The 20085-nt window shown below is 44.9% G+C and overlaps 1 protein-coding gene across 7 annotated transcripts in view; it reads left to right on the top strand.

Moving 5' to 3' along the window:
- The window catches only part of RUFY2 (RUN and FYVE domain containing 2), a 58566-nt gene that overhangs the window by 16333 nt on the left and 22148 nt on the right, over positions 1 to 20085 (top strand). For 6 of the 7 annotated variants that reach the window (XR_012085483.2, XM_078390838.1, XM_078390840.1 and 3 more), the window contains exons 10-13: positions 1318 to 1434; positions 1612 to 1779; positions 2603 to 2700; positions 18890 to 19009. Coding sequence is in view for 5 of the 7 variants with exons in the window: in XM_078390838.1 (XP_078246964.1) it covers positions 1318 to 1434; positions 1612 to 1779; positions 2603 to 2700; positions 18890 to 19009 (503 nt within the window). In the remaining 2 variants the exon portion in view is untranslated. Of the gene's footprint in view, positions 1 to 1317; positions 1435 to 1611; positions 1780 to 2602; positions 2701 to 4211; positions 4659 to 18852; positions 19010 to 20085 lie in introns of all 7 variants that reach the window. The other variant, XR_013543812.1, reaches the window with a different exon arrangement.

Raw genomic sequence — 20085 nt, forward strand, 5'->3', positions numbered from 1 at the left:
AGCCAAATAATCTGTGAATTCACAATTTGTATGCCAACTTTTTAAATTGATCATTGTTTTGTATAAGTATTATGTAAAGTTTAGTCCTTGTCTGCAGCTCTAAAAATTCAACATTAAACCATTAAAAAAAAAGACTGTATTTTATTCAGCAAGTTATTGCATGCCTGTAAAACGGATTGGTTCATAGAAATTCCCCTGTTGGGCAGTACAGTATATTATGATCAAAATCAAAATGTCACAAAATAGTGTTCAGATTTTGTTGAGTTCTCAAGAACTCTTTATCAAGTGGAATGTGATAAGTAGAAGATAACAAAAAAGGACTACAGTTAGAGTAGAAAGGGCCATAAGATCTCCATTTAGCATAGCATCTAGATGGTGATTGCAGATGGAATGAGTTAGTCTGTCATGTCTCCATAGGAGAGATTCTCCTCAGACGAGAATCCAGAATCTCCAGGGCTGGTGTTGAGAAGCAGTTTTGCAGCAACCAGCAATGTCTCCAGAAAAAGCAATGAGCCCAGGGCTGAAGTCAGAGGTAGAGATAGGATCTCATCCCAGTTTTAATAAATGTTGCTGAATAAAGTCACAAGTGAAGCTAGAGGGAATGTGACGTAGTGCCCAACTGCAAGAGCAAATTCATGATTGAAATTGAGAGAGAAGCCTTACTCCTATGGAGACCTTCTGCTAGAAAACCTGTAGCTGGGTGTGGTACAGGCTAGCTCACTTGTAGTCTGGACAAACTGATAGGAGCTTTGTCTGTGTTTACATGGAATATTAATGGCCAAAGTCTTGCTTCCTCAATCTTTGGTTGCTATTTCACCCTCTGGGGCCCTGCTCGGTTTCTTATTATGTATCATGCTCCTTCCTTATCAGATTCTTGTTTCTGGCTTACTAACTCAGATTGTGTGACCTTGACTTTGAAACTCCCTGACTGAAGTTAACTGCCTGCCTGATAAAACCTGGCTTTGAACACTGACTGTATCAGTTGTTTGTTCACTCTGGGTCTGAGGAAGGGAAGGCAGAGTGGTGTGTCTCTTGCTTTGGGCCAAGCACCAGACAGACTTCTCTTCTGGGTCTCACCTGACTAGTAGCATGACATAGGTACTGCTAGGTCCTGCACTACATGTAGTGTAACATATAGGATTTCATATGAAGAAAGACTCTCATGTTTAAATACGTTAGATCCAGTTGTTATCCAGATCTGCCTCTACTTAGGGATGGAGGAAACCTGGAATAATTGTATCTGCCTATCTAGGGACAGGACCCACTCTTTGAGCATCAGTGATTTAAGTTCAAGAAAGTTCTTCATTTTCTTCGTAGGTGAACAAAGTGGATGCTGATGCAGAACTTCAGACATATAAACACTCCAGACAAAGTCTGGATGAAATGTACAATGATGCACATAGACAACTTCGAGAAGAATCACAATTAAGACAAGTGAGTGCATATTATATATATTATAGAGCCTATCTGATTAGTTACTTCAGTGTATTTGTTGCTTCTTTCTAGAGTTACACTGTGAGGCAGAAGTATATATGTTATCTATCTGGTATCACACTATTTTTCCAGTCTAATGGCTTAATATCTGGGGATTTCTTTATTGTTATTTTGTAGGATATAGAAAATGAACTAATGGTTCAAGTTGGTATGAAACATGAGATAGAACTTGCCATGAAGCTGTTGGAGAAAGATATACATGAAAAGCAAGATACACTTATAAGTCTACGGCAACAGCTGGAAGAGGTCAAAGCAATTAATATAGAAATGTACCAAAAGCTGCAGGTAAAAATGACACTTCATTATTTCTATCTTCAAAGCTAAACACAGTATTTATGTGGTGCTAGGTTTGGCAAGGGGCTTGTTTATTTTTTTCTTCCCTTGTTGCATGTCTTACTGCCCTTCTAAGAACTGTAGCTTTGAGTGCCAATCGAGGGCAGCGGTCTTTACAGTCTACTCTCTGCATGGGAGCAGTCATACCAGCAGGATGTGGACACTTTGTCCCTTGTGGCCAGGAAGTGGGGCCAATTTAGTGGCCTTATGAAGAGAAGAAGCTCCCATTATCCCTGATTGCTCTTCCCTTGAAAACAGAAATTGAGGCAATATACTGAATATGCGACCTCATCTTTAGCTTCCAAGACATCCAGTTTTTTTGTTCAGCACTCCTCTGGAAGATTGGCATGTTGATATATTTACCAACACAGAAATGAGAGAGCAGGTTCCTATTATGTTGGTACAACTACCGTTCATGGATGTAGCAATGACACAGTGGTAAGAATTACTTTGGAGAGCTTACTGTTCAGAGTTGTATGAGGGAGATGAGGAAGAGTCACCAGTGTGGTGTAGTGGGTACACATTTGGAGTAGGATTTGGAAGATTCAGAAACTCCCTGGGGGTGCATGAACAAATCACTCTCTTTCATCCATTTTCTCTCCCACAGAGGAGTTGTGAGGCTGAAATGAAAAAGCAAGATATGAATGCAACTAATAATTATTAAACAAACAGGCAGACAAACACATAATGAACAGAGGCTGTTGGCATCATTATTAGTTAATTAATATTATTGTTATACTGTTCTAATATAATATAGTTCTCCCTTTGATGATAGGTTTCAGATGAAGCCATGAAAGAAAAGAATGAAATTATTGGTCGACTGGAAGATAAAACAAGTCAGATTAATACAACTATGAAGCAGTTGGAACAAAGGTACAGCATCTTGTTTTATTTTGGTTTTCTTCTCATTCATGTCTTTCTTTTTTCTTTCACTTGCCAGATAGGCTGCATTTGTAAGTAGCACTACAGAAGCAACAGAATGATCACAAGCAAAATTATGTGTCCCCCCCCCCTTCCCATATTTCGGGGAAGTAGACCTTGGCAGCGTTTAGTTTTATTCTCACAGAATTTCGGCCTTTCTTCTGTACATACCAGGAATTTAGACTGACTACAAACACTGGTTAAACAAACCTGCTTCATAACTGATGGTTTCAAGATGAAATATACTGGGATATGACACCTTCTTTTATCAGCCATTCTTCCTCCCATTTCATGGCTGCTTTACAGCCTAACAAAAATATAAGAGGGGTTCATCATATGTTTTCTTATCTAGTTTGGTTCTTGGTGTGTAGCATTTCTTAGGACTCTTCAGTAACCCAGGTCTTCATCTCTAGAATTCCTCAGATATATTCTTACATTAAAAGCTTAAAGGCATAGGCTAGCATATCAGGGAGCCTCATAAGTAGCACCTTCGTCTTAACAGGTTTTTGTAAAAATATATGTTTTGTGTAACTTCAACAGCACTTCCTCCTCTCCATGGAGTACTCTGTCCTTGAAACTAAGGAGAATTTCAAAAACAGTGTGTGGTGTTGTGATTTTATTCCATTAAGAGATATAAAATGCTTTCCATATTGTACATAAGGTCTCGGTGTTTCTAAAACAATGGACTTGAGACTGATTACTGACAAATAATGGCTGAAATCCTGTTCACCAAGCTTTACTGTGAAAGTCTGATGATGGCATCAGCTGCAGTTATTTATTTGGAAATGAAACAGTTCTTATCACTCTCTCCCCCCCCCCCCTCCCCAGGTCCTGAGGATCCCGTGGAATCCTTTTCATCATGGAGAAGCTGCTGTGGGCTTCAAGAATTGTGTCTGGGATCTTTAATTTCTAAACATTGCCGCCAGTGGAATGATTTTACTGGCTGTGATATTTGGAAATTAAAGATTGCTCTCCCCTGTTCTGTGTCTCCCACAGCTTCCCCACAATAAAAGTGTTCCATGGAAGCCTTGAGACTTTTACAGGAATCAGAAGTGTTTTATTTCCAGAAAATTGTCACAGCTAATGACATCATCAGTCTTATACAGCATGAACAGGATTTTAGGTGTATTTCATATTTTATGTAGTACACTTATTGTGTAACACTCATGGAAATAACACTGTACATGTGACATTAATTTCCTGAACTGTTAAAAAAAAGAACATTCATCATGTGGCTGTTGACATGTCTTGCCATTGTTTTTGTTTTCAATTCAGTCTGCTTAAAATAAACAAAACAAAAACATAATTATATGTATTGAAGTGTTAGTGGCATGAATATTCTTTTATTGACATCCTTTTTCCTCTTTTTCTTTTTCTTTTCTCCTTTATCCCAACTTCTACATTTTTGGATGTTTTTTATTGCCTTCATTTGTCTTTGATTTGTGTCCATTGCATATATGAAGTGATAAAGAATTGTTAACGCAAACGAGGACGATTGCCATGTCCTTGGTGAAATGTGCCAGTAGTGAAGGGCAACAACAGTACAAGCTTGTCAAAGATATATCATTTTGAAAACTACTTTATGCCTCTTACAGTATATTATGGAGGGAACATTTGTAGGAATTATTTTTCAAAAACTAGCTTTTAAGCCACAATGCTTGGATGTCAGCTTTTGTCCCTGTGTTCTGGCTTAAGTGGGTTGTGAACCAGACTGTAAATGTAGTAAAACCGTCTTGGCATTTTAATTTGTAAATATCTCTATAACTTTGTTTTGCAGACATGACATTAAACCTTGGAAATATTAACATATTGGCTGGTATTCAGGGACGGCATTGTGCTAAAGGCAAAGTGGTTGCATGTGTGCAGAGAGCACAAGGGTGATAGCCAGTACTGGTTTTGTGGCACAAAAGGTGATGCAGCCTTTGCAGTGTAGGGTGACCGAGCTTTCTGGGATTTTCACTGTGCTAGCGTTTTGTTGGATTTAGGCTATTGTTCACCAATTTTTAAAAACAGTATAGTGCTACTATTTTTGAAATGTTAAATCTGTATTTATTATAAATTCAGCTAGCATGATTTTTATTATGGTTGATGATATTTGTGGGTAAGAAGCAGAATGTTTCAGGTAACTAAGTGGTGAGATGTATTGGAAAGCCAGAGTAATAGCTTTTTCATAACACGGGATCTTTTTTATTTTAAAGATCTAAAGTATGTCCTTTTTTAATATTCTTTTTGAATGTACAACAGTAATACTTGAACATATATCCAGCTTTTCTGCTTAAGAAACAGAGACTGACATTTGAAATCTGTCTCACCTTGAGCTGAACATGCAAGGAAACCTAAATTAAAATGGGTGGCCATGATGTGCCCAAGAAGGTCTTTATGCAGTGAAAGAGCATCTGCTTCCCATACTAGACAAGGAAAGAGGAGCTTACAGCAATCAAATTGTTCATATTTTCCTATCACTTTACTGTTCATGGAATATAATAGAATTATTTAGTTGTATTCTGATGCAAGCCTTCAAAAGTTACATGTTTCTTCTTTGTGGTCTCTGTGAATGCACACGGATGGGTTAAACTGCGCCTGCACAGGACTCTTTGGAATAGAGCTTAAATAACTGACCAATAGAACGTTTCCCATGGTGTGCATGCCCCGCCTGCCCGTGGTACCTCAGTTCCTTTTTGCTGCTGCTGAAATCGGACTCCTTCGTAACGCCTCAAGCTGTTTTCAATTCGTTTAAATTTTCTGGTTCTTCTGCGTGGTCTTCTGTGAATGCACACAATAAGGGGTTAAGTCAGCGCTTGCGCTGGTCCTCTCGGAAGATTCTGGAGCTCTGCAAAAGAAACAATGTTTGTACTGAGTATACTGCGCATGCTCCGCCCGCCCAATCCTCAGTTCCATTTCTCCGCTCTGTGAGATGGTTCTTCTCGGATAGAGCTCTTCTAATTTTCCACATACATTATTTTTTCTTGGCTGGATTCTTTGGAAACTGAATATTTGGCGCGTTTACGGACCTCCCATTGTCTAGCGGACTCTGGACTCTTTGCATCGGCTCCTTTCCCCTCTTTATTCGTGAGTCGGACCCTTTCCCGCCCTTTTCCTAACGGTTACCGCGGGCACTCAGACTCCCTATGCCCCCCCCACCATCGGGCCCATTCAGTCGCTGTGTCGTCTGCTCGGGTAAGATCCCCTTTCAGGACGGGCACGACACTTGTCTCTTTTGCCTGGGCGAATCACACTCTCCCCAAAACTGTGTGCATTGCCAGGCTTTCACTAAGGCTGCCCTAAAGGCTCGACAGCAGAGACTAAAGTTACATCTCTGGAATTCTGCTTTGTCGGCCTCAGAACCGTCAGCTATGGAGCTTCCATCTACCTCCGCCTCCCTCTCTGAGGGAACGGCAATCCAATCTGCAGCCCTGAAGTCTTCTGACTTACCTCCTACAAAGGCATCCAAGAAGGCTTCCAAGAAATCTTCTGCAAAACCTGCAAAGCAGACCAAGGCGAATGTTTCAGCTAGATCTAAGGACACTACTCCGCAGATCTTAGCTGTTTCCGTCGACATCCCTTCGCCTATATTGGAGGATTCGTCGAGAGATAAGGACTCGACGTCGGGGCCGGTGACACCCCTTCCTCCTCGACACTCTGAGCCGGCTATACCCCTTGGCGCTCCTTCTCCGACGCCAAGTCAGCTTGTCCGATCCACAGCAAGCTTGGGTTCAGCCCCTGTCAGCCCTGCGTCTACTGGGCGGGCTTCTCCGGCTCCACCGCAGTTCCCACTGCCTCCTCATCCCCCCTCGCCACCGAGGAAATCATCGGGGAAAAGGAAACACCTATCTGAGGATCGCCATCGATCGCCCCATAGGAAAGACAAAGATCGTCACCGACGGTCTCGACGTCGCTATACCTCGACGTCGGAGGACTCCTCCTCTTCCGCGTCACGTCACAGACGCCACAAACGCCGTTCCCGACGTCGTTCATACTCCTCCTCCTCGTCGACGTCGCCCGATCACCGTCATCGCCATCGGAAGGTGAAATATATTTACCTCTCCTCGTCTTCCTCGACGTCGACACCACCTAGAAAGCATAGACGTCATCGTAAGAAGAAGATGAAAGACGCCCCCCAACCGGCCCCGTTGCCGGCACAGCCCATTGCTCCACCCCCCACTGCTCCCTCGACGTCGGTTGTTCCGCCCCCTCCTTCTCTTCCACAGCAAGTCCCTATACCTGTACCAGATGCCCCACGTCTACGCCCTAAGAGGGGACATGAGCTGTCATCGGATGACGATGCTCCCTTCTCCTCACAGGACCCTGACTCAGAGGAGGAGCCACCTACAAGACCTGCTCCTCCAGAGTTACCAGAAGGCGAGACGGTTGAGTCAGACACAGGCAATCCTCATGACTCCTCACCATCCGAAGATTTCTCTTCGTACTCGCAAATGCTCTCTAGACTTGCTAAAACACTCAAACTGCGAGTAGATGAACCAACACCTCCAGAAGAAGATCTCATTTTTGGTGACATTACCAAGGAAAGATCGCCACCTCCTAGCCTAGCTTTTCTGCCAGCACTATTGAAGATTGTTCATGAGTTCTGGGACCATCCTTCTGTATCTGTACCCTTACCTAAGAGAACTGAGCACATGTACAAGATTATTGGGGATGACGCTAAGTTCCTACTCAAACATCCCATCCCCAATTCTCTCATAGTGGAGACAAGCTGCACCAAACCATCGGGAAAGGCCCATGTCATTCCCACTAATAAGGAAGGGAAAAAGTTGGAATTAATCGGTAGACGCCTTTATTCCTTAATCTCTTTTATTCTCAGGGTTGCAAATTACCAAACCGCCCTAGGGGCGTATCAGAAACAACTTTGGCTCAGAATGCTACCAGCTTTGCATATGTTACCTGAGGATACACGCCAAGCTTTCCTTAACACTTATGAGGAAGCTCAAACAGTCTCCAAGCACCAGAGGATTGCAACCAGACATTCAGTTGAAGCAGCAGCCAGGATCCTTGTTACTGCTGTTACTTTGCGTAGACACGCGTGGTTACGCGCTGCGAATATTCTTGAGGATGTAAAAACCAAGGTTGAAGATTTACCATTCGACTCTTCGGGCCTCTTTAGTGAAAAGACTGATACCCACCTCGAGGACTTGCACAAAGCAAAGAAAACTGCTAAATCTTACTACATTCAACCACAACCGAAGTTCAATAGATACCACTGGAAAAGGTCCTCTAACCAGTACAATCAACCCTCACAACACTTTCGGCAGTTCAAAGATGTGTCACGTTCTGCATCATCCCAGAACTCTTCTGCCCCCTCCACTTACCGTGGTCATCAGGCCCCTCAGCGTCGTCAGTCCTATAAACCACCTGCAAAGAAACACAAACAATACCTTTGACTGGTTGAGCCATCCTACCTCTCGCATCACAGACATAAGACTTCAACCCTACTTTCAAAACTGGTCCACTATCACAAGCGATTCGTGGGTTTTAGAAATTGTTTCTTCCGGTTACCGCCTAGAGTTCTCCGAATATCCTCCTCTAGGGGGGCTCGAATATACTACATCAAATCCCACCCTAGAGGAGGAAGTTCAGTCCTTGCTTCAAAAGGGAGCCATTCAACCAGTACCAAGAACAGACATCACCAACGGCTTCTACTCCAGATATTTCGTTGTCACCAAAAAAGACGGCGGACTGCGACCTATCTTAGATCTGAGGGATTTAAACACTTACCTGCATTCTCGTCGTTTCCGCATGGTAACGCTAGAGTCCATAACACACCTTCTAAAAAAGAGGCATTGGTTCGTCCTGATAGATCTGAAGGATGCGTATTTCCATATCACGATCCATCCAGACCATCGCAAATTCCTCAGATTCATCTTCCAGGATACAGCTTACCAGTACCTTGCTCTCCCATTCGGCCTTGCCACAGCGCCTCGCACATTCACGAAATGCATGGCCCCGGTGGCAGCTTACCTCAGACTAAACGGCATTCACGTATTCCCATACATCGACGACTGGTTGGTGGTCTCCCCCTCCAGGCACAAGGCTCTGGAGGACACAAAATTCATCCTTCGCCTCCTCAAGGGACTAGGCCTCACGGTGAATCACAAGAAATCACGACTTCGTCCGTCCAAGGTAATCCATTACATCGGTGCCAAGATAGATGCACGCAAAGGGCGAATTTTTCTTCCACATCAGCGAATAAGGAAGATCCACACCGCCATTCGGAAGTTTCGCCCCGGTCGCTCGGTGTCGGCCAGGCACGCCCAACACCTTCTCGGACTCATGTCCTCTACGACGTCTGCAGTTGCACATGCTCGACTGAAGCTCAGGTCCCTACAAATCTGGCTATTGTCCCTCTTCAATCCCCTTCGAGATCACCCACAGAAGAGACTTCTGGTCTCATCAGAGTTGGTCCAACAACTGCAGTGGTGGGCTTTCACACCACATCTCCGAGTGGGTCGCCCATTCCTTCCTCTACGGCTCACTGCCCAAGTCACCACAGATGCGAGCCCTACAGGTTGGGGAGCCCATTGTGGTCCTCATCGTGTCCATGCGTTGTGGTCCCCTCAGGAAAGGACCTTTCACATCAACCACCTCGAGATTTTAGCAATAATGAAGGCGCTGAAAGCTTTCCTTCCCCTAGTACGTGGCCGTGGTGTTCAGATAGTCACCGACAACACCACGGCCATGTACTATGTAAACAAGCAAGGCGGAACTCATTCTCAATCCCTGCTTTTTCTCACTGTAACTCTCTGGGAATGGTGCTACCAGCACCACATTTACCTGGTAGCAGTTCACCTCTCCACGGACGACAACTTTATTGCAGACCACCTCAGCCGTCGCCAGGACCAGATGCACGAGTGGGAGTTGGATGTGTCGGTATTCCATCAACTATGCCAACGTTGGGGCACACCTACCATAGATCTGTTTGCCACTCAACGAAACGCGAAGTGTCAGCAATATGCATCAAGAGCCGGCATAGGTCACAATTCACTAGGGGATGCCTTCATGCTGTCTTGGAGGAACGGTCTACTTTATGCCTTCCCCCCGTTTCCACTAGTACTCAGGACATTAATACAACTCCAACTCCACTCAGCGGAGGCCATTCTTGTGACTCCCTTCTGGCCTCGGCAGCCATGGTTTCCGACTCTAGTGGAAATGGCAGTGGATTCCGTGCGTCTTCCGAACTTTCCGGCACTCATCACACAGGATGCGGGAACAGTGTACCACCCCGACCTCCACACTCTTCGTCTCACAGCGTGGAGGATATCCCGGAAATCAAAGAAGTACTAGATAGATCCAAGAAACTCTCCACCTCCACATTGTACTCATATAAATGGAAGAGTTTCCTGAAATTTACTGACTCTAAGGGTCTGTCACCGGTCCCCGCCTCACTCTCTACCATATTACAGTTCCTTCGTTATTTGTTTGATCTCAAGCTGTCTGTCACCACCTTACGGGTTTACCTCGCAGCGGTCGTTTCCTTCCAGCCCAGAGGTTCACCTTCTTCACGTTTTTTCTCTCACCCCACCGTCAAAGCATTCCTCAAGGGACTTGTCCACCTCAGACCGCCCCTTAAACCGTTAGTGCCTCAATGGTCACTGAATCTAGTTCTCAATGCACTTATGGCCTCTCCCTTTGAACCTTTGGCCACCTGTTCACTGAAGTTACTATCGTTGAAAGTTTTGTTTCTCGTTGCTATCACATCCGCCCGTCGGGCTAGTGAATTAGCCGCCTTGAGAGTTGATCAACCTTTTCTGCAGTTTTTCAAGGACAAGGTTATTCTTCATACAGATGTTTCGTTTTTACCCAAGGTTGTCTCGGACTTCCACCTGAAACAGCCCTTGATTCTTCCCACTTTCTTTCCACAACCAGCCAATGAAACAGAGCGCATGCTCCATTCTTTGGACGTCAAGAGGGCACTCTCCTATTATGTTGCACGAACCGAGGACTTCAGACTGTCTCCAAAGCTTTTTCTTTGTTACTTCGGTCACAAACGAGGACTCCCTGCTTCTCCTCCATCAATCTCTCGTTGGTTAGTCTCCACAATATCGTTAGCATATGAACTACAACACAGGCCTCCTCCTGACGGTTTACGTGCCCACTCTACACGAGCAGTGGCCTCTTCCACAGCTCTCCTGCGTGGGGTTGATCTCCCCGACATATGCAGAACTGCTACATGGTCGACGGTCTCAACCTTCATCTCCCACTATAGGTTGGATGTGAGAGCCAGAAAGGAGACACAATTTGGGAGAGCAGTCCTCGCCTCTGCCCTGCAGTGACGTCCCACCATCCATCCGGTAAGCTAGCTTGTTAATCACCCCTTATTGTGTGCATTCACAGAAGACCACGCAGAAGAAAGTTGGGTTACTTACCTGTAACCATGGTTCTTCCAGTGGTCATTCTGTGAATTCACACAAACCCGCCCGTCCTCCCCACTATCCGTCACTGTACAATTTTTCTACCATGACATCTCTTGTCTCTGGCGGATAAATGGAACTGAGGATTGGGCGGGCGGAGCATGCGCAGTATACTCAGTACAAACATTGTTTCTTTTGCAGAGCTCCAGAATCTTCCGAGAGGACCAGCGCAAGCGCTGACTTAACCCCTTATTGTGTGAATTCACAGAATGACCACTGGAAGAACCATGGTTACAGGTAAGTAACCCAACTTTTTGATCTCGGCCTGTTTTCTTGACTACGGTTTTTCTTATCTGGAGTATTTCGACTTGGACTGACCTGATTTTGGATTCTCGCATTTTGAATTGGCTGCCGTTATTGTGTCTTTTTTTTTTGCTTTTGGACTGGTTACCATTTGTGATTTGGATTACGGAATTGGACTTGATACTTGGATCTTTATCTTCTTGGCTTGACTCCTTGTTTTTTGATCCTGGACTACTATTGTTAACGTTTCCTGTGAGTCTTTTTCCTTTCCACCATATTTCCTTGTTCCTGCCAAATTTTATGGCCTCTTCAGGCCTGTTCAAACGCTGTACATCGTATGCTAACAAGATTCCTTTTATGGATGGCCACAACCACTGTTTTTTCTGTTTGGGGGAAAGATACCAGCCCAATTGTTGCCAAGAGTGTAAAAAGTTAACCAAGACCACCCTGAAGCTCCACTTACAGCGACTCTGTATCTTTGGGAGAAGTCGTTAACACCATCGAGCTTGACCTCCATGGAAACTACCATGCCTCCTGCTCCTCCCGCTCCTCATCCTGATCCTGCTGCCTTGCCAGTGCCTGCTTCCCCTTCTTCGAGAGCTTCTTTGAAGGTGTCCAAGTCGAAGAAGTCTTCGACATTGGGGTCGGCATTGACATTGAAGTCACCATCTGTTATAGATCACAAGAAAAGAGGGACGTAGTTAAAAATAAAAAAGGCCAAACAGCCTTCTCAGTCTTTTCAACTGAAGGAACTTCCTCCAGTTCAAGTCACCCTGCCCTCGCCAATACTCGAGGAATCTTTCAGGGAGCTTCATGATCCCGAATTGCTTTCTGAAGGGGATGGCTTTGTACTGCAGCCACAGACACAGGCTTCGGTATCGATTCCAAGCCTGTCTCCAAGTCATGGCTATTCTGATGTAATCTCCAGCCCGGCCTCGGCCCATTCTAGCCCTATGTCAATTGGGTGGGCAACAGTGATTCAGCTGTCAAACTTCGAGGTGTCACCACAACAATCCTCTCTGCATAAGCGTCTGGTAACACATCGTCATGTTTCTCCATGCCGACAACTCCCTCAGCATCAGGAGGTTATAGTTCTTCTGCGTCCATCTTGGCAGCATGCTTTCACTGACTATGAAGAGCCACTTTATGTGGAAATGGATCGGCATGGCGGTCGACGTCGGTATCATGGGGACGATCTTGATCCCTTTTACGACACCAATGATTATGTCAGGCCCAAGAGGGTACGATATGTCTATGCTTTCCCGTCTGGTTCATCTCCATCGCCTTCACCGCCTTGACGTCGGCATCAAGCTTATCTCCAACTTGACCCTATGGACTCAGTCTGTTAATAAATGCCATTTACCACAGCAGGATCCGAAATCATCACGTCCTGCTCCATCGTTCTCGGGCTCCATTGATACAGTCACCCTTGGTATCCCATCCGAAAGCATCTCACGTTCAGTCATCTCGCCAGGCTGCGTCTTCTAGAACTGCTTATCCACCTGGCACTGAGACCTCCGCACCGATTTCCTGAGCCCCAGCCTCCATATCGAGATCTCATCCTCGTTCACCTTCACTGCCTCTGTCTCTTAGTAAAAGATCCAGAGTTTCTTTGGTCTCTGAGCAGGACTCCTCTTCGGAGACTTCTGGGGAATCCCCCTCAAATTTACCTACACCGGATTTGGATGTCTCTGATATCCATCCCCCATCTCTCTCTGAAGACTTTATGTCATATTCTCAGTTAATTCTACTCATGGCCAAATCACTGGAACGTGATATAGACCAACCTCCTCCTCCCAAGCAGGACCTTGTTTTTTATTATATAAACCAAGAAAAATCTCCACCTTTGAGTTTGGCTTTTATTTCAGCTATGTTGGACCTAATTAAAGACTCGTGGAATCAACCATCTACATTTCTTCAGATCTCTAGACGTGTTGAAAACTATTACAGGACACATGACAACGACACAACCTTCCTCAATAAACATCCTGCATCGAATTCCATTATAGTGCAGTCCAGTTCATCAAGGATGGAAAATCGTTCTAAGGTCTACCAATAGAGAAGGCCGCAAAATAGATGTACTGGGCTGTCGCCTATACTCTCTGGCTTCATTTGTGATGAGAGTTTCTAACTACCAGGCAGCTATCGGTGCCTGTCAGAGGCAATTGTGGAATACGTTTTTGCCAGTTCTTCAAGCTGTTCCTGAAGAAACTAGGACGGCTGCTCTCAACGTTCACCTGGAAGCGACGACACTAGCTGAACAACGTTTGGCATCATGTCATACAGCGGATGCAGCGTCGAAGGCCATAACATTGGCCATTGCTCTCAGGAGGCACACTTGGCTGTATTCAGCAGGCATCAATGATGACGCTAGGTCCCATATTGAAGAGCTTCCGTTTGATGGCATTGGACTATTTAATGAGAAAACGGTGAGGTGATGGACAATTTACATAAGATCTGTAAGACAGCTTGCTCTTATTATGTCCAGCAACCCAGATACCAACGTTATCAGTGGCGCAAACCTTTCATCTCACAACAACCTTATCACCAAGAGTATTGCCCGTACAAACTTCCTGCTCAAGAAATATTGAATCCTGTTCCATCTTCCTCTGCTACCACCTCTTTCTGAGCACAGGCTTCTGGTCAGCGTCAATAAACTTTCCATTGCTCTGCCAAGAAGAATAAACAATATCTTTGACTGTTTCTGCTGAACCCGTCTATTCATCTATCCCACCTTCCCCGGCTAGCCCACTTCTTCAACAAACCAAAGATTCTTGGGTGCTCACCATCATACGTTTTGGTCACCTGTTAGAGTTCTCAGATCTTCCTCCTCTTGGTCGCCTCAAGATCACAGCTTACTCACCTACTCTAGAAAAAGAAATCTCTGTTCTTATCCAGAAGCATGCTATTCAATACGCTTCTTCTCAAGAAACACTGGACAGCTTCTATTCCTGATATTTTACAGTTCCCAAAAAGGATGGCAGATTGCAATCAATCTTAGATCTCAAGTTTCTCAATACAGTGGTGCCTCGCACAGCGAGGTTAATCCGTTCCGGATTAACCCTTGCTGTGTGAAACATAGCTCAACGGAAAGTAAAAAGCCATTGGAACGCATTAAACATGGTTTAATGCGTTCCAATTCGGCCGAATACTCACCATTGTGCTATGTTCCGGGATGGCCGGCAGCCATTTTCGCGCCCTCCCCTCGCTGAACGAGGGCGCGAAAACGCTGCGATCAGCTGTCCGGCAGGTCCAAAATGGGCGCCGGAACAGCCAGAATGGCCGGGCGCAGCATTTTCGCGCCCTTGGTAAGCGAGGGGAGGGCACGAAAACGCTGCGTGCGCTCATTTCGGCTGTTCCGGCAGCGTTTTCGCGCCCTCCCCTTGCTTACCAAGGACGCGAAAATGCTGCGCCCGGCCCTTTCGGCTGTTCCGGCAGCGTTTTTGCGCCCTCCCCTTGCTTACCAAGGGCGCGAAAACACTGCGCCCCGCCCTTTCGGCTGTTCCGGCGGCCATTTTGAAGCTGCGGAACAGCTGATCGGTGGGTCGCAAAGCGAAGGTCGGTAAGCGAACCGCTTACCGACCTTCGCTCTGTGAATTTTCCCCTATTTAGGTGCCGTTTTGCGAACATTGCGCGGATTCGTCGCTCTACGGAGCGACCGTTGCGCGAGGCACCACTGTACTTACTTTCATCCAAGGTGTTTCCGAATGGTCACCTTAGAATCAATCTTCTGCTTCTTTCTCCAGGCAATTGGTTTGTGGTTACAGGACACTTACTTTCATATTTTTATCCATGAGCGCCATTGCAAATATCTCCAATTCATCTTCATGGAGTTTGTGTACCAGTTTTGCGCCCTTCTGTTCAGGCTTGCCATCACCCCAAGTACCAATAGCAGCCTACCTGCGTCTGAACAATATAATGCTCTTTCTATATATAGACGACTAGTTGTTCGTCACTGGCTCTTACGCCAAGGCACAAGAGGACACAAGTTTTACTTTACAAACTCTGACAGATCTAGGCCTTCAGGTCAACTTCGTGAAGTCCCATCTTCAACCATCTCAGATCATGGACTACATTGGCATGGTTCTGGACTCCAAAAGAGCTAGGGTCTTCCTCCCTCCCTTCTGAGAGGATTTACAAATTGAATCGTGCTATTTGTCCGTTTCGCCACTACGCCTGAGTTTCGGCTCATCACACGTAACATATTTTAGGCCTTATGGCTTCCACCACGTCTGCTCTTCCTCATGCTTGATTGAAAATGCGCTCCCTGCAGGTGTGGTACCTGTCTCAATTCAATCTGTTATTAGGCAACCCTGCCAAACGTCTGTGTGACTCCAGAGTTATCATGTCAACTGACGTGGTGGACTTTCATGCCGCATCTTCTAATTGGTCAACCCTTCAGGCCCCTTCAACTGACAGTACAGATCAGCACGACAGGTTAGGATGCGCATTGTGGCACTCACAAGATCCATGCCCTGTGGTCCAGCTCAGAGAAACTGCTACATATCAATCTTCTAGAACTGTTGGCAGTAATCAAGGTTCTTCGCACTTTCTATCCTCTAGTGGTAGGTTGCGGAGTGCAAGCGGTTATGGACAACATGACCATTCTGTATTATATAAACAAACAGGGAAGCAGTCACTCTTTGTCCCTTCTCTATTTAGCGATCCACTTGTGGGAGTGTGCTACGATCATGACATATTTCCGATTGCCATTCGTGAGTCGACAGAAGACAGTGATGTGGCTGATTGCCTGAGCCGCCTGACCATTCAAATGCATGAATGGGTTCTCAATGACTCTGTGTTTGCCCATATCTGCAGTAGGTGGGGCACACTGGCCATCGACGTCTTTGTGACTCAGTTCAACGCAAAGTGCAAAAAATTTTGCTCTCGAGTAGGGGGAGGCAACGGTTCTTAGGGTGATGCCTTCATGGTGACATGGGATGCTGTCCTTTTCTATCTTTTCCCTCCTATCCCTCTTATTCAACGGACACTTGTCAGGATCTGCCAGTTGTGAGCTGATGCCATCCTGGTAGCTCCATGGTGGCCTTGTCAACCATGGTTTACCACCCTCAAGACCATTGTGTCCGATTTCCTGAGATTGCCTCCCCAGCCATTCCACCCAGGACGGAGGCAAGGTCTGTCACCCCAACATTGAGTCGCTCCATCTCACAGTGTGGAGGATTTTCCCAGTATAAAGGAAGTGTTGGACAGAACTAGAAAGCCTTCGACCAAATTGCTGGATTCTTATAAGTGGTCTGTTTTTACAAAGTTTGCTGAGTTCAGAGGTTTTGTGACTGTTCCAGCTTCCTTAGGTACTCTTCTTGCCTTCCTACGTTATTTGTTTGATCTAGGACTGGTACATTCTACACTTAAAGTTTATATTTCAGCCATTGTTTCTTACCAGCCTGTGGTTTCAGACGTTTCCCACTTACTCTCACACCCGACTGTGAAGAGATTCCTTCAAGTTTTGAATAACATTTGTCCACCTGTATGGCCTCCAATCCCTCAATAGTCTCTTCAGACTGTTTTGAGGGTTCTTACATGCTCACCATTCGAACCTGTGCCTTCTACTCCTCTAAAACTTATTTCTCTAAAGACTTTGTTTCTGGTGGCTATTACGTCTGCGCCGAGGGCAAGTGAGTTGGCTGCACTGAAGGCTAATGCACCTTATATACACTTTCACCCCAATAAGGTTGTCTTTTATCCTTATGTCTCATTCTTCCCTAAGGTGATTTCGACTTTTCCTGTTAATCAGCCTTTGATCCTCCCAAAGTTGTTTCCTAATCCTTCTTCCGATGTTGAGTGCATGCTCCATTCCCTTGATGTTCGTTGGGCTTTGGCCTTTTATGTTTGTAGAACTAAGGACTTCTGCAAATCTCCCTGTTTCTTTGCTTCCACGGTCCTTGGAAAGCTCATCCGGTGTCTTCTCAGACAGTTTCCAGATGGATAGTTTCTGCCATTGCTTTAGCCTATGAGCTGGTTGGCAAGGCTCCACCAGATGTATTGAAGGCACATTCCACTAGAGCTGTGGCTACCTCTACTGCCTGGCTACGTGGCATTGAAGTTTCTGACATTTTCCGATCAGCTACTTGGTCTATACCATCAACCTTTGTTTCACATTACGGGCTGGATGTCAGAGCCAAAAAGGAAGCAAGTTTTGGAAGGGCTGTGCTGACTTCAGTTTTACCCTGACGTCCCTCCTTCCAGTAAGTGAGCTTGCTAGTCACCCATTCGTGTGCATTCACAGAGACCACGAAGAAGAGAGGTTACTTACCTGTCACCATGGTTCTTCGAGTGGTACTCTATGAATCCTCACATCCCGCTCAACCTAGCCGCTGTCTGTCACAGGTTGTCTACAGCTTTCTAATTATCACAGCTGTGACAGTGGCGGACATTTGGAACTGAGGTACCATGGGCGGGCAGGTCATGCGCACCACGGAGAAACGTTCTATTGGTCCGTTATTTGAGCTCTAGAATATTCTGAAGGATCCTGCGCATGCGCAGTTTAACCCATTTGTGTGGATTCACAGAGTACCACTCGAAGAACCATGGTTGCAGGTAAGTAACCTCTCTTTTTTTAGACAGTTGTTCCCAAATCTCCTATGTAGCATGGCCAGATTTCATGCTTATTGAAGGCAGTTGTAGTCCAAAAGTAACTTTTTGAATGGTGTTGTGGTCTGCTGTATGAACAAACTTCCTCTTTCCTTTTCTTTTTCTCTTTTTTGGAATGGGGCTTTCCCCATACACAAAGTTGTATGGGTGTGCATCTGCCTCTATCATTGAAATGAGAGGGGGCAATCTCAACAGGAATGGGAGCCTGGAGACTATGTTAGTGTTCCTGCACCCTCCATCTGGTCCCCGGCCCAAAATACGTTTTACTAGAATGACTTTAACTGACTTGTATGTTTTCATTTCTGCCAGGCACACTGTGGTAGATAAACAGTTAAATTCCTTGGCATAGGTTGTGTTGATTTAATGCAGCACTATTCCTGCTGCCCTGATTGCACTGTTCCACTTTTGTGTTCCCACTTCGGTCCATTCAGCACACAGCTTCTTCCATTTTGTCATGTTGATTGATTTGTGTAGTTAGGGTATATTGTTAGCCCCAGGGCTCTGGGGTTTTGTTTTTCAGAAATAAACTGTAGCCACAGCAACACAGGAATACACAGGGAAAGCTCTTTATGTGGGAATTCTAAAGTCTGTATAGTACTGCATTGATGGCATCTGTTAATCACAAACACCAAATAAAGAAATAGAGAAATGTATGGATGTTTTTGTTGTTCTAGTGTGGAAAAAATAATTTGGACTTCTAGGCATTGTCTGGGTCTCTCATTTGAGTTTGTGAGTTTACCCCAAACTTTGTTTTCATTTAGAAATGTTTCTATTTCCCCATTTTTTTCTTTTATTTGTCTTCTTCACCCTTTACACCCAATTCTAGCTTCAGTTTTACCCAAAGTTGATTTGAATTACACCAGATTGCAGCAAGCAGAGAAGGCTCAAATGGAGGCAGAGAGTGAAGACAAGAAATTTAGACAAGATTATATGAGTAAATCTGAAACTCTCCAGAAAGAAATTGTCCGAAAGGAGAAGCAAGTGTAAGTAAAATATGTTCTGGGGGAAACTAGAATACAGTGGTGCCCCACTTAACGATTACCTTGCTCCACGACGAATCCGCTTAATGATGAGTTTTTTGCGATCGCAAAACGATATTTAAATGGGGAAAATCCGCTTTACGACGATCGGTTCCCTGCTTCAGGAACCAATTCTTCACCTTATGATGGTTTTAAAATAGCTGATCGGTGGGTCACAAAATGGCCGCCCACTGTGCAAAATGGCTCCCCGCTGTGTTTTAGGACTGATTGCTCGCTTTACAGGCACCAGAAAATGGCCGCTCTATTGAGGATCTTTGCTGGACGGTGAGGTATTTTGCCCATTGGAACGCATTGAATGGTTTTCAATGCATTTCAATGGGCTTTTTACTTTCGCTTGACGACGATTTTGTTCTACAGCGATTTTGCTGGAACGGATTATCGTCGTCAAGCGAGGCACCACTGTATACCCCAAATATTTTTGTTACACCTGTATTGTACAGTGTATTGTTACAGGGTGCTCTATGTATTGAACCATCATGGCACAAAATCCTGTTCCTTGTGCACTTTTTATTACAGAATCTGTGCAGAAGTGGAAGAGACATAGGTTGCAAAAAAAGGGGTGAAAATGTAATTAGGGGTCTGTGTAGGATATTGTGGTTCTAAAGCTGTGGCTTTTATGAGTAAAACTCTAGTTTGGAATACATCAGAAGGGCATCAGAATGCAGGCAGGTGCAGCAACACTTTCAGACTGGGAAACTGCTGTCTATTCTGGAGATGCCTTTCCCTATTTGCAGAGGGACTGTGAAGTTTGAAGTCCCAAATATCTTGAGAGCCAGGTGAGATTAAGTATGAGATGGACAGTTAGGGCTAAACTAAACAATGAGTGAAATAGTATTATATTCTGAGTAATGTAAAACATCTAGGTAAGAAATAGACCAGATTTACTACAATTAATGTGCATGAAGTGTTTATGCTATTGCATTATAAATCTAATACAAGGAAACTGTGATGAGATACTTGTGCATTTTTAACAGGATAATTAAAAAGTAATTGATTTAAAAATGCCTTTGTGGCTCAAG

Source organism: Pogona vitticeps, chromosome 3 (genome assembly GCF_051106095.1).
Source record: "Pogona vitticeps strain Pit_001003342236 chromosome 3, PviZW2.1, whole genome shotgun sequence".
NCBI classification, from domain to species: domain Eukaryota; kingdom Metazoa; phylum Chordata; class Lepidosauria; order Squamata; family Agamidae; genus Pogona; species Pogona vitticeps.